The 17,818-nt window shown below is 40.0% G+C and overlaps 1 protein-coding gene across 5 annotated transcripts in view; it reads right to left on the reverse strand.

Moving 5' to 3' along the window:
- SMG6 (SMG6, nonsense mediated mRNA decay factor) overlaps positions 1–17,818 on the reverse strand; it is a 192,321-nt gene that overhangs the window by 81,707 nt on the left and 92,796 nt on the right. For all 5 annotated transcript variants that reach the window (XM_006925078.3, XM_025041750.1, XM_025041751.1 and 2 more), the window contains one exon: positions 11,457–11,658. In XM_006925078.3, coding sequence (XP_006925140.1) covers positions 11,457–11,658 — 202 coding nt within the window. The remainder of the gene's footprint in view (positions 1–11,456; positions 11,659–17,818) is intronic.

Here is a 17,818-nt window from a genome sequence, read left to right on the forward strand (position 1 = left end):
ACATTTACAGTGCTGACTTTCCAGTTTTTATGCATCAGTTATCCCCATTAGCCAACTCTAAGAGTCACTGTTCATCCATAAGAAATCCTGCCTGTAAAGCTTGGAGTACAGAGCATTATTCTGATCTTCTGGTCCTTAGAAGTTGGACTACCACTACTGTGCTTTTAGACAAACTTCCAAAATAATGTGCATATACTCAGGCCCTCTTAGAGTACTCTCATGGGTTTGCTAAAAATAAATTAAGTTCTCTCTCCAAAGACTCATATTCTAGAAACTCAGGTATCTGGACCCAGGATATTCCAAGATTTGAAGAACATCCAACCCAGAGAAAGAAGCAGGTAAATTCAGTCTGAGCATTTATTCACCTCATATGAACTTTTACTTCTATGTTCACCCTCAGGAACTATTATGGAAGATCAGATGATCTCCCTAAACCAGGTCAATAGCTCCCAAGCTCCTGGTGAGAAATCAACCTTCCAGTGAAAATAATTGTCAAAGCTGAGAGAGAACTGGAAGCACTAAGCAATATATTTGTTCAACCACTCTACTACTATATTTATATTCAACTAAGAGTGTGTGCTCTAGATATGGACTGCTCAGATTTGATTCCTTCATTCTTAGCTGTGTCATCCTAGGCAATTTGTTCCCTATAGTTCAAATTCCCATAGGGCTTTTGTAATATATAATGAGATAATGTAAAGCATTAAAACAGTGCCTACCAGATGATAAGCACTCACTGAAATCAGGTGTTTCACTCAGGATCCTCTCAGGAAAGGAGATCCAGACATGTAACTTTTCATACATATATTAGGAAAAATGTATTTATAGCATTCTGAAAGCTCAGAAAGCTGTTTGGCAACATGGAGGGAAAGTATATGAACTCTCAGGTAATATGCTCTACATTCCAAAATTAAAGATAGAATTAGGACGACTTATACCAGAAATCTTTATTACTTTGACTTGGGCCAAAATCTCTGCCTAATGGCTGTAACCCTGGTAGCCACCAAATTCCTAAAAACAGTGGCTTTCAAAGTGTGGAACCCAGACCATTGGCATCACCTGGAAAGTTATTAGAAATTCAATTTTTTAGTATCTCTTCCTTCCGACTAATCAGAAACTCTTGGGGTGAGACCCAGCAATTGGTTGTTTAACAAGCCCTCCAGGTGATTTTGGTGAATGCTAAAGTGTGAAAATTACTATCCTAGAACAAAAAGAACACCTAGTCATTGATCTATCTATAGCGTGGGCATAAAGATAAGTGAGTTCAACAGGGCCCATTTGAGGAATTAGATTTAAAAATTAGGAGTAACTGACATAACCAGGGATTGGAGCAAACGTAAGTGGTAATTAGTAATTTTGTAAATTTATAAATAATTAGTAAAGAGGTGAGAGAGAGCACAAAAAAGGGGAGAGAGGGCAACAAATGAGGTAGGCACAGAGAAATATACAATACAAATGGTCAGTATCAAAAGGCCATTGGTGAAAAGAATCATCGAAGTGGCCTATCAAGGTATTTATTGCACCTAAAGTGAGAAGAGGAAAAAAAAAAGTCTGTATTTATACTATTTTTTAAACTAGAGGCCTTTTCATAACGCTGTTATAATATTTACTAAGTTTATACCCACGTTAAGGGCTCTTTTGAATAAACAAGCAAAAGAGAAAAGAAGTAGATACAGTTCATAGTTCATTTCTAAATATCTGGATGGCAATGATTTTTCCTTAGATCTCTATAGACTGATAGGGAGGTATAAGAAGGAGAAACTACATGAAAGGGTGAAAACAAACCAAAGATCTTATCTAGCACAGTGTGACAAAGGAACATACATATTTTTATTGCCTAAAAGTAGAGTGCTACACAACCCCTTCCAAGTTTCCAAAAATTCTCATCTAGTTCGGTATAAAAATAAAACACCTCTTGTACAAAAGTAACCAAATAAAAGTCAAACATTATTCACAAATAGCTTTCACAAATCATTAAGAAAAAAACAGAAGAGCATTCCAATGGTAAAATGGGCAAAGAACATAAGACAATGTATAATAAATATAATTTATGTATACACATATACACACACACACACATGCACACACACTCATAACCAATAAACACAGTACTTTTTTAAAAAAAACAACCCCATTAGAAATTAGGCAGTAACTGATACAATCAGAGATTGGAGTAAGTGGAAGTAGTAATTAGTAATTTTGTAAATTTATAAACAATTAGTAAAAAGGTGATCAAAGAATGAAAATCAAAACAATGAGATGCCACTTTTGTCCATCTCTGGCAAAGTTACAAAAAATTAAATCATTCAGGATTGATGAGGATGCTAGAAAACACTCTCACATTCTACGGTTTAAATGGCTATACCCTTTTTTGGAGGGCTATTTGGCATTATCTATCAAAAGTTGTAAAAGTTGTAAAAATGTACATATCCTCTTTGACCTAGTAATTCCACTTTGAAAATTTACCTATGACTTAATAAAAGATTTACATAAATATTTCTATATAAGGTCCCCTAGATGGCATCATTTATAAAATTGAAAAATCAGCAACCTCCTAAAATGTCTAATGACTGAGGACTAAACAAATATTATGGTGTGCCCATATAAGTTGATATAATGCAGCCATTGAACCACGTTATAAGTGAACATGAACTATATTTAGGGTATATTTATTGCTAAGTGAACAAAGTAAATTATAAAACAGTATATACAGTTTGATTCTATTTCTGTTAAAAAGCAAAAAATTTCACATTTGTCCATCTGTCCATCCATCTATCCAATCAGTTTAGGATAAAGGGATCTTTATTTTCCTTATTGCTAACCTTAATTTCTCTGGTATTTCTAAAATGAACACTATTTTTAATACAAAGAAAAATTTTTATAATAAAAAAATGTAAAAAAGCATAGATTTCTGAATTAAATAACTCTACTTCCAACATCCCAACTGAACTGACCAAACAGTATAGAGAGAGTATATCCCCCATGCCCCATGATCCCTTCTTGGTCTACTGTACTCACTGCTATGGCTGTGTTATCCAGAACAGTGCCTGATGCACAGTAGAGTCAATAGCTGCTAAATGGGAAAATGCCCTCCACCTGTCAGCAACCATAAAGAATTACTGCCAGATGGATAGAGGACAGCTAGAAGCAGGCCATTAAGAGCCAATTCATAGCTTCCCTTCTTAAGAAAGCAACTTTTTAAGAAGTTTCATTTTGTTTGATGTTAGTTTGTAAACATGGAATTGATTTTTGTATACTGACTTTTATATCCATCAACTTTATTAAATTCACTTATTAATTCTAATAATTTATCCTTATTTTCTTTTGGATTTATGAACATGTATAACATTATTTGCAAAAAGACAGCTTTATTTTTTCCTTTCTAATCATCTTTTTAAAACCTTATTTCTTTTTCTTGTCTTACTGTACTGGCTAGGACCTCCGACAAAAGTTGAATGGAACTGGTTAATTAACCACCCATGTCTCATTCTATTTCTTGACCTGCTTGCTGATTATACAGTTGCGCATTTTATGATGAGTCTTTGTTATTTATATTTCATAATTAAAAAGGTTAAAAAAGAAAGAGAAAAAGAAAGCAGCAAGAGAAGTAAACAATAAAGAGCCTGGCAAAATTCTCCAGTTTGGAAGGGTGTACTAGTTTCCTATTGCTGCTATAACAAATCACAACAAATTTAACGGCTTAGAACAATACCATTTGTTATCTTATGGTTCTGGAGGTCAGAATTCCTAAAACCATCTTCAAGGCCAGCAACAAGCTATCCCCAAATCAACCAATCAATCAATCCAATCAATCTCAATCTCAATCTCTCCCTCTCCTTCTCCCTCTCTCGCACTCTCTGTAACCTCTGGTTCTATCATCACATCTCTTATTTCTGACTCTGACACTTCTGCCTCCCTCCTAAGGACCCTTGTATTACATCAAGCCTACCCAGATAACCCAGGATCATCTTCCCATCTCAAGATCCTTAAGTTAATCACACCTGCAAAAGCCCTTTTTCCTTGTAACATATTTAACAGGTTTCAGGGATTACGTTGTGGGCCACCTTTGGTCTACCTACCACAAAGTCTGCTTACTATAAAGTGTGAGGACATGGGACAGATGCAGAACACTACTTGGAAGCTTTTTCACTGCTATAAAGCAGTACTACTTACAATCAGGAGTTCAGAGAGGCCCAAGAGAAGTGGCCAGAGGGTAGAATTTCTTCTTGATATGGTAGGCCACAGCTCCAGGAAGGAGGTCAGAGTGCCATATCGTTTATGTGAAACAAAGACTGGACATGGGAAACCAGCTTTGGTATAGTAGGTCCACTACATACAGAACAGAAAATGTAGAAAATAAATCCATTTATTGAGACTGCACACCACCTGATCTCCTCTTCACCCCCTTCGGGGTAGTAACTTGATATTAAAAAAAGTCTATCAACCATCTTTAGACTTGAGAAGATTCTCAATAATATCTGGAAACACAGAAGGCATCCAGTGAGAATCTACCTAACCTGTTTTGGAGCAAATATCAGACCTGAATAAATCTTTGTTTGAAGAAATAAAAATGACCAGAATCAGACTGCGGAAATCTAAGTTGCAACCTATGAAAAGAGTCTGCAACATAAAAATGGGATACCACAGTACACAGAGAGACCGAGAAACAAAGCCCATTTTGGGGGGGAAAAATTGTTAGATGAAGAAGACATTATCTGTTTTATTCTTACAATTGAATTCTTAAAATCATAGAACCTGTTTAGTATGCTAAAAGACGAATGAGAAAACAAAGACATAAAAGGGACCTGGATAAAAGGCAGGCAAAAAATATAAAGGTTACAGGATAAGATAGAGAAACAACGTAAAGGAACAAATAACACAATAACAGACTTAAAAACTGAATTAGAAGCAGTAAAGAGTAGAATCAGCACTATAAAAAATCTGACTCAATTACAGATAGGAGAAACTTGAGAAGCTCTCTGAGAGATGGAGAGGCAAAGCAGTAAGCGATTAAAATGATATAAAAAGAGACGTAGAGGACAAAGAATGGAGATCCAATATACTAGAAGAACAGAAATTACTGAAGAGAAAAACAGAATACACAGAACGTTAGCAATCAAGGACATAAGAGATGAAAACTTTTCTGGTCTAAAGATAGAATTGGATCTGCATATTTAAAAAGCTCATTAGGTACCATGAAAAATTACAGAACCCAACATTAAACAAATCTTCACACAATTTGAAATTCAAGATCAGAAAATTTTATGTTACCCATGCTGGACAAAAAAAAAAAAAAGTAAAATCGGACTTTTCTCTAATTTTTTCTAACCATTAAGGCAATGGAATAATATCTATAGTTTTAAGAGCTGGGGGGGCTGCTAACCTAAGTTAAGTTGCTATTCAAGAGCAAGGACAAAATAAGAACAATTTTGAGATACAAGTGTTCAAAATAAGAACAATTTTGAGATACAAGTGTTCAAAAACTAGTCATGAATGTCCTTAATATATTGTTTAACAAAAAGAGATATGGAAGAGAATGTATACTACACTATCATTTCGATCATATGCTTGTATATGTGCATAAATACGTTTCAATGGGCACAGAAATGGCCTAAGAAGACAAATATCAAATTAGCAGCAGTTATACCAAGGGGGGGTGGGTGGCTCTGGACTTTATACATTTTTCTCAATTGTTTGATTCTTTTGCATATGTGTATTACTATTGTATTTTACAAAAGTCATCTTAATTTTAAAAAAGCATCCATATTTTTGCTGAAAAAGATTCTGCAGTGTTGCATTTGAATAACAGATGAGTCAAAATAACATAAAAATGGTAAAGCCATAGAACAAAAAGACTGTTGGTGAGCTATATTAAATGTTTTTAGAGCTCACCAACAGCCTAACACTTAATATAAATTAATTCTTAATAATTACAGTAAATTTAGAAACATAATGCAATTAAAAAAGAAAATGCATATGGTAAATAGTACTAATTTCCACATCTTAAATATGGGATAGTCAATAGTTCTTTTTTTTTTTTTCATTCTTGATGCTGATACTTTGAAAATAGAAGATTGACTACGTTTTTCAAAAAATCAGTCAATGGTAGCACTTACAATAAATATTTTCCAGACCATCAAACAACAAAGACAACATTTCCCCCAAAACTATGTGTATAAAACAAGGGTATAAAAAAAACCCCACAAAACAATGCATATATTGTATGGTCCCAATTTTATGAAAGGAAAAGCATACAAACATACATATAAGCATGGTGGGAAAAAGATGGGAAGGACATATTAAACTATTAATATTGGTTAATTTTAGTTGGTAGCTTGTAGGTGATTTTTATTTTCTTGTGTTCTTCTACATTCTCCATTCAAAACATTTTTTGGTAATTATATGAACAACAAACAATATGCCAAAAATGTCATTTAACAAATAAACAAGCAGACAAGCCAGAAGTTCCTAAAGTTGAACAGTTTAAGCCTCATCTTTAACCTCAACTACGTATTTTATTAAATGACAAAGTTTCTTGGGATCCAATATCCAGACAAAAAGCAAAGACGACTGTAAAAATGAATAAGATGTAATGTGAGACATAATGTGACCTCATAATGTGACTTATAATTTATTCCCTAATCAAGACAAAGAGTGGCCCTGACATTAGCTTGTTGAGAAGTTCTTCACTAAGTTCTTAGACAATATATAGAGGAAGACAAAGAACATCACATAGATTAATCTACCTGAGGATGACAGAATGAGGACTGCTTATATCTACTTATGAAATAAATGTATCCATTAAATAACTAAAGCTTTAGCGCCTAAGGAAAGACAGGGCCTGTCACTAAATAGATCCTTATTTAGTACCACCTATAGCTATATAGTCACATGTGTATATTTTGAAGATAATTACGCTTTTTTTTTTTATATTAACTGAGGCACAACATGAACTCAGTATCTTTCTCCTAAAACAGTTTCCTTTTAATCATTTCTCCTGTCTACTTATAGCAGTGGTCCCCAACCTTTTTGGCACCAGAGACCGGTGCTCCTAAGGCAGTGATACTAGTGCTGGGGAGTGGCTGCAAGTACAGAAGCTTTGCTCATTCACCCACCACTCGCCTCCTGCTGTGCGACCTGGTTCCTAATAGGCCACAGAGAAGTACTGTCCATGGCCCGGGGGTTAGGGACCTCTGACCTATAGGGTTGTTGGGGTTTCAATGAGAAAATGCATGTAAAGAGCTTAGTATTCTGCCTAGAACATGATTAGTGATTGAAAGATAACTTTATTATTATTATTATGGTTTGATTACTTTTTCAATCACTTATGCACTATAACATGTCAGGAAGGACATAGTTTTGTTTTGCTTTCAGGATGGCTATTACTCCTTTTAAAACTTGTTATTATGGACAATTCACACATATACAAAACTAGAATACTATAATAAACTAAATATACCCATTATTCAGATTTACTAATAATGATCAATATTTAATCAATAATAATGATTGACATTTGATAATGATTAATATCTAGCCATTTTTTCATTTATATTCCTGTCTACTTCCCTCTCCAGATGATTTGAAGCAAATCCTAGACATCAAAGCATTCACCAGAACATGAGGTTTTGAAATCATACACACTACCTTACTAGTGATATGACCTTGGGTGTGCTACTTAACCTCTGGATTTAGGTGTCTAGCAGTCACTTGGTGAAACTAAGATCACTTTCTTTCCCCTGGTTGGCTCTAACTGGTTTCAACATCTGTGATGTTTCTCTCAAAATCAGTACTCCTTACCTTACTTCTGGATAATCCCAACAGCAACCTGTTTTCTCACCTCTTGTTCATCCCATACCTCGGTATTCTATTGGGGTTTATTTTAGGCATACTACTAATCCTACAAGATGTCTAGTGAATCAAAAATATCAAGGGCAAAGCAAATTTGGAAAACACTGCAAAGGCTATTCTTCTCATAATGTATACTACATTAAAAACAAGCCCGAGAATTTTGACATGACAAGAAGTCCTGCAGTGATGAGTCCTGTTTAACACTGCTTTACCCTAACTTATATGATCATGAAACTCTTTCACCCAACGATTAAGAACCTACAAAACTAGAGTTCCATGGAACATGCTTGGGAAATACAGTGATATGATAATGCCAGATCGGTGCTCCTTAAGCAACTGCTTCACTGGGATGCTAACAGCTCAACAAAATTTCAAGAGGTTCTCCTTAATTATAGGTTCAAATTATACTTACATTGTTTCTCACATGTTTGTATATGTCACAAACTGCCTCCCACAGTAGGAGGATCTTTGCTTTATATGTCTGCATCTCTCTTGCTGTGTGTACAAGACAGTATAATGTAGATATGCTCAGTAATTATCTGTTGAATGAGAATGAAGGCTGGATGAAACATATGATTAATCTTGACCAGCAATGAAATTGCTCAGGTTGCTGCTACTGTAAAGTCCTTGAGATATTTTACATTTCTTAGGAGTAAACATTAGAAACTGGAGAGAATGTCTATCTTTTTCAGATTTCTAAAAGGTTAAGAGTTCCTAAAGATTTCCTCTGACATATTCACACTTATCTTCAAGGTCAGTCATGGAGAAATGAGTTTATCATCATTCCTCACTCTTCTCCTGAGCCCCAGTCATGTCTTTGAAAAAATGAAGGTACTAATACCTGCTTGGTAGGCTTATTGTGAGGACTTAATGAAATACCTAGTCCCGGGGCTGATTCATGCTAGATATTCAAGAGATGTTATTTTCCCCTGGAGAACAAAGCAGAGTAAAAGAAAAAGAAAGGCTGGTAGCATCTTATACAGGATAGCTAGGGAAGAACTCTCTAACAAGGTGAGAGACATTTAGAAGGGAGGGAGAGCTACACAGCTATCTGGGGACCGAGTGTTCCAAGTTAAGAGGAAAGCAAGTACAAAGATCCTTAGGCATGAGTGCTTGCCTTGTTTGAAGAACAGCAAGGATGCCATGTGACTAGAGCATACTGAGTACGAAAGAGCAGTAGGAGCTGAGGTCAGAGAGTTAAGAGGGAAATGGCGTCAAGTAATTGAGGGCACTGTAGGCCATTGTTAAAACTTTGGCTTTTACTCTTAGTGAGAGGAACAGCCGTCGGAAGGTTCTGAACAGAGACATGCGTGACACGATCTTATTGATGTTTTAAAAAGATCATTCCAGTTGCTATGCTGAAAATAGACTGGGGAGTAAGAGGAGGGAGGAACTAGAGAAACCAGTTGAAAGTCATTTTGATGAATTACACTAGGGTGTAGTGGTAAGAAAGAACTGTATCTGCATTTATTTTGAAAATAAAGAAGACATGAACTGCTGATGGATTAGTTATGGAGGAGTGAGAAAAAGAGAGGAACCAAAAACAACCCCAAGAATTTTGACATGAGCAACCCAAAAGTCTAAGTTGTCATTTACCAAGATGGGAAGACTGAAGAAAGACCAGGTTTGGGGGACAGAAATTCAGTAGTTTGGATTTGGAGATGTTGTTGTATTTGGCATACCTATGCCACAGTCCTTGAAGCAGAGATCTACCTTAGTCTCAATGAGCTGTAACTGCCCCAGGTAGCCTGTGAATCATTACCACAGGGTGAGGGCATGGACTGCTGGCTCTGTGTTCTTCTCTGGCCAGATCACATACTTATCATATACTGTATTCTATCATTTATATGTATCATATATATACTATCTCATATGCATGTGTCACACTGACTCATATCTCCCAAAAGCACCCCCAGGAGTCAGGACCATCTTGTGATCACTTAAGAACGGTACTAGGATCCTCTGACTCAAGCCAAGGTTACCCGGTTTCTCTTCTAATTCTTATAACTGAACATCTACAAAGTAGAAACTTTGTGTTAGCTGTCCTCAGTCTCACATACCACAATTCCCCATTCTTATCTCCTAAAACTGAGCAAGATTTCATTCCAACTTTGCATTGGAAAAGCATAAAATGAATATTCCTCTTGCTCTCACATTCCCAAGATCCATTAGCCATTAAATGCATCCAAAGAATACGGGTTTTTGATATGTCAATGTGTAGAATCTTTATGTATTTACAGAAATTTAACGAAAGGGAATATATACAAAAATTCTGCTATAAGGAATCACTTCATCGTTGACAGTGCAAAAATTGAACAATCCCTTGGTTCAATAAAGCAAAGACCTGGCATATAAAAGAATACTAAGTGATCATCAAAAATGACTCCATATAAGAATACATTAAAAAATACTGAGTAAAATAAGCTGATTATAAATAGTATGTATAATATGACCTCCAGTTTTGTTTTAAAAGTGTATACTAGAAGTTAAATATGATTATACATGATCAACAAAAATAACAGTAATGTTATCTCTGGGTAGAGGGACTGCAGCTAAATTTTCTTCTTTTTACTTGTCTACAAGAAAGCTAATACTCTTTTCTACTGAGAATGAGTTTTAAATTTTGTATATTCAATATAAAATCTCTCATATTTGCAGTTTATGTTTAAATTTTAATTTTTGCCATCTTACTTAAAAAAAAAAAAAAATCTACCTACATCGCTGTACATACTTCATCTAGGTCAAAAGGCTTCCTCCTAAGAAGACATTTTTAGATTCTTCCCCAAAGGCCTATCTCCCAGGGGACATGAAGCAAACAACTCTGCAGAGAGCTCAATTATAAGGTTTCCCTGCTCAGCACAGGAGACTCTGCTCCCAGGGTCTGTGGGTGCTACTCTCCCAACCTAACAACCACTGCACAGAAATGTGAAGCAGAACAAAATGCCTTACTCTCTGCACCCGGCCGAAGACCCAACTGTTAAGCAGAGACTAAGAGTTCCATAGTCCCCACCAGGGCAACGGGCAATGGACTTTGTTTTCTATAAACAGAGAGACAAGAAAAAAGTTCGGGTTAAAACACAGTCCTCAGAGGAAGAAAAATAGAAACCAGGCAGCGGGGAATGCTTCATATTCTTAAAAGCTTTTTTTGTACGTTAACACATGGTGTCTGCTTCTCTCTAGTCACCTATTTATCACTCTCCTCCTTAGAGAAGGGAAAAAGCTCTGGCTGTTTTCCTAGTGCAGAGTTTTGTGGCTGGGGGGAAGGAGGTAAGGGGGGTGGAAGGAGGGTGCTTTAAGCATGATGCAAACCATTTGGAGTTGAGTGAGAGCACTGCCAACACAAGCTGGACTATTTAAACAAGTGAGGAAATGATCGTATATACAACATGCCAGCAAGCACACACACACACCAAAGGAAGTCGAGAGGGCTTTTTTTTCAGGACACAGAGCTAGATGTCAGCGGCTAAAAGGTCGATATTTTCCCTTAACACCCTTCTCAATGACTTAATCATGTTCCGTTTGCACAGAAAACTTCCCAAGAATAAAAAAGTCTGGAGAATTAAGAGGAAGGGTAAATGGGGAGTGATGTTTGGCCTGGGGCTGACCTTATCCGAGGTTTTCTCCACGTAGCAGGGGTCCTGAGGGGCAGCCAGCAAGGGGACAAAGCCCGAGAGAAGCCGATCCTCTTCCAGGATAAGAAGGGTGAGGTCATCGTCCGGGTCCTTGTACAGTGGCACCTCAGACTGATTCACCGCGGTCAATATGTTACAGAAATCAGCCAGCATCGACCACACATCTACAGCAATCCTGTGAGAAATAAGGTAAGAAAAAAAGAGCAGCTCTAAAGAGGGACCGGTGAAAGTATTCTATACACTTCTGAGCAGGGAGGTACTTGTGGCAAATGTTATCTATGATTGGCATCTGCCAGGAAATCTTACCCAAAAAGCTAGGATATAAAATTGCACTCATGGCAGCAACCTGGTGAATGTGTGTCCATCTATGCAAAGTTGAAATTGATTAGGGGGAGTTTTTAATCCTAACCAGAGAGGGAAAAGAATTTAGAGAATCAGTTGCCTAATGCAGGTCCTGTCACCTTTCCAGACAGTGTGCCTGAGACACTCAAACACTCTAGACACCCAGTGCCTGAGGCAGCTCCTAGAATTCCCCTACTCCTGTCCAGCCAAGTGTATGTCACACAGATAGCAAGAGGGCACCAATCTCCCCTCCTCTTGCACAGCCAGAGGGGCCAGACACACCACGGAAAGAGTCACGTGGTTTTTTCCCCCTCACAATGCTTCAGAAACCTCTTCCTATATATAAACAGGAAAACAAACAATCACGTACCCAACAAAAACCTCATTCCTGACCTGCCAAACTTCCTATGCATTTCAGCAGATGAGCCAGTATCAGTGCTGTCTTCACCATCTTATTCCTTCTCCTTCCCCTCACTTGTGGAAGGTTAGATATACGGTAACCAACTGCTCTGGTTTGCCTGGGACTGTCCCAGTTTTAGTACTGAAAACCCCACGTTCCCAGAAATACCTTAGGCATGGGAAACTGGGATGGTTAGTCAACCTAATTGTGTATCACCAATTCCTGGTTCGATCTGAGAAGAAACCTTGAAAATGCAAAGTATGGTTATCCCCAGTTCAAACTCCAGGGCAGAATTATAAAAAGGTTCATTTTTCTGTCACCATCATTTGTCAAAACTCTGTGGTTCAGATCCCTGCTTTGATGGGTGCTAAGGATCCTTACAGCTTTCTTTTCCAGCCCAGGACATAGCTCAAATAGCCAAACTGTGGTCAGATCCAGGGCCTGACAAGTCTACAGACTTGGCTTTCTTTCCCAGAGGACCACCTAACCAGGGAGTCTGGAACAGGCAGTACCCTATGGATGATAAGTTGTACTCCAAAAGGAGTGAGATCCATAAAAGAATTACAAAGAAAAGTTTTACCAGTATGTTTAAGATGTGGAGTGGCAAGAAGCAAAGAGAGCTATAAGAATGAGCTACATCCTGGAATCTTCCCAGACGAGTTACTGAGCATGAGCCCAATCTGCTAGGGAGGAGCTTCGGATCTAAGCAATCTGTTTCTCCTGGAGACTAGAAACCTTTGGGAGATGGCAGAAAGGAGGGCATTCAAGGGACATGCCACTGAAGGTGATGCTGGAGGAGAAAGTGGAGTAGAGGTGTGAGAACTCCCTGACTGGCTCCAGGTGGAAGGAGCCTGCACTGGTTTATTTACTGTAATCACTGCACTAGAAAAAGGCAATGAAATGAAACATCTTGTTTTCAAGAGTGTCCTGGGAACCAGGCGGAACACAACTCCATTAATCACACAACAGCACATAATCAACACACGTGTACTGCAGAAGTAACTCGCTTCACAGGCTTTGCCCAGGGAAAAGAACATGCTTGGGAAGAATCACCGGAGGGATAAGAGTTTTTTAAAGCCTCTCTCTGCACAGACACCAACAACCAGACTCATTCACAAAGCTCCATCTTTTGGCTCAGCTGGTTTTGGCTGTCAGAAATGTTTAAATATGGAAAAAAATAAACAGTTGCAACACGTTTCTGTGCAGAGATCTGCCTGAGCCCCTTTGTGATGTAATGGGAAACGCGGCATTCAGGCTACCAGCTGTAGAATAAACAGAACTTCGAGGGTTAAAAGGAACTGAACTTTCCACGACCCCATCTGCAGAGAAGAAAATAATAAGAGGAATGATGCACTGCCCCACAGCTCTGATAGTTTATCCTCCGGTCCCGGCTGCAGAGACAAGCACCGGATGTGATAGGGCTGCTCAGGGCCGCCTCCGAGGTTAGTGCTGCCCATGGGAGACACACAGGGAGGCTCTTCCAACTCCCTGCTTCCTCCCCCAGTGCCCTGCTGGCCACTTGAGCCCACTGCCTGAGTCTGATCCCACAGCGCTGGTGAGCTCTGGCCAACAGGCACTGCTCGGCTACAGAGCAGCAATTTGGAAAATAAACAGGAAAGACGAGAGTGAGAAGGAAGAAGGTGAAAAGTCTTCCAGCTGAATTCTTGGCTTGGGGGGCCTTGGTTGGTGCTGTACAGGTCAAGGCTGCTTCAGGATGTAGTTGGGGGTGGGAGGTGTGGGCAGCAGCATCCCCAGCCAGGGAGAGGCAGCAGAAAATCACCCACAGTGGGAGGCCCCACATCCCTCTCTCATCCTCCCACCCCTACCATCTTGGATCCAAGATGAAGAAATATGTGGTACCATGTGGTTCTCATTACCATGCTCCCCTGTCCCCTAAGGCTCAGATAAACCAAAACTGACTCCTCCCAGAGACTGCTGACCACCACTAGGGACCCCAGCCCACATTTGCCTTTTGCCCATTACCACCCACCTTGTGCCAAAACATGAAGACTCACTGCAAAAATGAAGTGGATGAGAGTTCCTACACCAGTGCTGATTTGTAAGACAGCAGCTGGTGCCAAAAGACATAGAATGTGTCCTGAGTTCCCAACTCAGAAATATAAAGTGGCCCAAGCAAGGGCCAAGCTACACTAAGCAGAACCAAGGGAATATACAAAATGCTTCAATGATAGATCATTTCTGCCCTGATCCATTCAGACTGATTTTGTGTTTGAACTCTGATTCTGGGTAGTTGTTTTCTTCTGGTATCTCTGGATTGCCTAAGATCACTTCACATTTCATCATAAGTTATCTCCTCTCTCAGCACCATAGACAAGAATACAACTAAATTGGTACCCATGAGCCATATGGTGACTCTCCAGAGAGGTGGGGAAGAGAAGAGTGTTAGGAAACTAACACTAAAAGGAGAGGTACTTTGAAAAACTAGGTGAAATGCCTGAACTCAAAAGTTAAGATATTTGCAAAAGGATGAGGTCATTCCTGGAACCTGGGCAATATCACCTCAGCTTACCCCAATCAGGCCTCTGGGCTGAGAGGTCAGTTCCGTGGGTGAACACAGGGTTTCCTGAGTAGAAGGGAAAAAGCTTAGCTTTTTCCTGCTCTAGTTCCTGATCCCAGTTAGGAGTGCCTTCCAACCTTCACCCTAAAGCAGCCTTTGGATTCTAAGGATTCAAGGTTGGTCTGGGCTGAGGATCCCAAAGTCAAATTCTGGTGACTATGAGGAGCTTTAAATAGCTCTCAGTATTTTAGAAATGTCTGGGAAATGACTTCCCCAAAAGGTTTTTCAGACAATCTCAAACCACTTTTGGTTCTAAATGGACCGGACCCTCTAGAGTGCTAAGGGTTCAGGCAAGTCTCTTGGGCTTGTTCTGATCCCAATTCATATTTTGGGGAAGCTCCCAGAGCCCACAATATTAGGGTGCATTCTCCACCTAGTAGATACAAAGCAGCCAGAGAATATGAAACTGCCCCCATTGACTCCGTTTATGGCTCTCATAATGGTGGCAAGGGAGCCTCTCAGCAGCTGTGATGTGATTAGTGTGCAGGGATCAGCAGTTGCAGGGTGACCCAGTGGCCCAACCCCACAGAACACACCACACACCAGGAAAGCAGACCCCTGGCTGGAGTCTGAACACCAGATCCTAGCTTGGGACAGACCAGCAGTGGCTAGTTAGAGGTACGCACTCAGGACCAAGGCTCACTCACTTCCCTACAGACGTGCATTTACTTACTCCACCAGGAAAGGAAAAAAATAAGAGTTAATTTACTTTTTATTGCCTCAGAATTCCAAGGTTTAATGTAGCTGTCAGTTTGAGTGCAGTGCAGCTGCTGGCCGATACAATGCAGCCCAGGCCAGCCCAGGTGACTGGGGAAACACATTTCACAGAAATGAACCTACACACACTCTTGGCTGGTTGTTTGGGGGATATTGACTTGGGGAATCAGATTAACCCTTCAGACTGAGGTTAGTTCTGCAAACAGCATTAGAAAAGCAGCTTCAGCCCAATGACCTGAGAAGCTTGGTCTCAAGATAAACCAGTGGATTTCTGTGTTTCTACAATTTTGGAGTTTTCTCATATAAGATGTTACTCAACTACAACATGCTCTGAAAGATTAAGATGGGAGACATATGAGGCAAGTTATACCACAACAATCTATCTCCTTCCTAGAACTCAGGGAAAAAAAGGCAGATCTACCAGCTTTATAGGGAAGAGGTCAGGTAGGAACTTTTTTGCAAGCTTCACCCAGGGCAGGACCAAGGGAGGGAGACAGTTTAGAGAATGAAGTATTAAAGCCCAACCAAGGCTCAGGCCATCCTTCTGGCAAGTCTAAGGAAGACTGAGCCCTCACACACCCCTTCATATTTTTACTGGGGAATAGGCTGACTGGTGATTAATATCAAGTACAATGACCCCATGTTACAAGCCTGCAGGGGCCTGTGGAGGTGGCCATTTCCTGTGTAATACCAGCTTGTTTAAACACTAACATTCAAACTCCACAGCTGCAGAACAAACCCGGAAAGAGTTGAGTGAGAAGAAGCCCTGGATTGTGTTTCGGAGCTATGGAAGATCAGAGAAGTAGTGCAGATGGGAAACAAGTTGGGTCTTTTGGTTCCTGGGGTGAGGAGCTCTGGAAATATAGCCAAGATGGCATGGAAACTAGGCACAACAAAGCTGAAAAAAGAGAAAGCCCATAGACATAAAGGGAAAACACAAAAGGCCAGATCATGAGAAATGTTCTTAAGATAGGCAATATCCTTTTTTTAAAACTTGTTTGCCTATGGACCATTATTCTCTAGCCCACAACTCTCCACATAGGGTTCAATGGCCAACATACAACCATTGTAGGCCTAGAAGACTTCCTGCCCAACTGAAGAAAATTGCAGGAGGTAAAGCAGCTAATAGCAGAAATGGTCCTGAATCCAACACAGCAACTGGGGCCCTTAGGAGAGTATACAACTGAAATTAATTCTGCCCAATAGGGCATTACAGTTCTGAAGCTCAGTCACCTCACACTACTCTAAGAACAAACTTTTCTATGTTCTAAGTAATGCCACTGGAGCACCATGGCCACCAAGAAGTCCCGGTAACCTCATTCCGGGATTTCTCAAGTGCTTCGACTGTGCCTCCCTCAACCTCTATCTAGGTCAGTACCTGATTTGATTTCACTTCTCCCAAGCTACATTCACATGTATAGTCTCTGTCACATCACTATGGTGTGTTAAACCCATCAGCACTGTGTTTGGGAAACAGCAGCCCCCAGGGGACCTTGACATCTCCACGGCATGAGTAGAGCCCTCGGCGGCCTCCCTGGTGCGGATTCTCACGGTTCCTGCCTCTCTAAATTTTTAGTTGTAACCACTCCAACACGTCTTCTTAGTTTAGCACACACTGGACCCAAATAACCCCAGCCCAGAGCTGGAAAGTACTCTCCCTAGGGTCAGCTGCTGTACCCTGCTGGGGTCAGACTGGAGCCTTAGGCCAACACCCCTTCCTCTCACAAGGAGTCCTGTGGGAGGAGAGGGGACGGGACAGAAGCTCCTGCCGTGGGAGAGATCACGTGTGCCCCACACTCAGCACTTGGAGGAAGAGGAACCCCCTGGTGCCAGGCTGTAGTGCTGACGCCCTAACACGGAGCCAGGGAGACTGGGTGCGGAGCCAGGGTAGCAAAGGGGCTTCCCACAGTCACCACCACTTCCTTCAGGGAAGTGCTGATGGACTATTACTTAGTGACCTCCTAAAATGCCCTTTTGGGAAGACGTATTAAGCGTCCTTGAAGGGGTGCCGATTAGACTTGGGATCAGTACTTATTTCCGAGCTGCCCTATGAGGGTGACTGAACTAGCTTTTTTAAACTCAAGAATTTCTATCTCATCTATAGGGTAGACATATGTATGCTCCCTGAGAAAATTAGTTTATTGCATACTCCCTATACATCCCTATGTCTCCCTATGTGACAGCACCTCAGAGGGCTCTCTACAAGCTTTTCCAACATGCTCTGTAGACTATACAAGACAAGCCCAAGCCATGGAAAAGCAGCAAGTCCAGGAATTTGTGTGTGTGTGTGTTTTTTTT

This window comes from Pteropus alecto, unplaced genomic scaffold, assembly GCF_000325575.1.
Source record: "Pteropus alecto unplaced genomic scaffold, ASM32557v1 scaffold98, whole genome shotgun sequence".
NCBI lineage: Eukaryota > Metazoa > Chordata > Mammalia > Chiroptera > Pteropodidae > Pteropus > Pteropus alecto.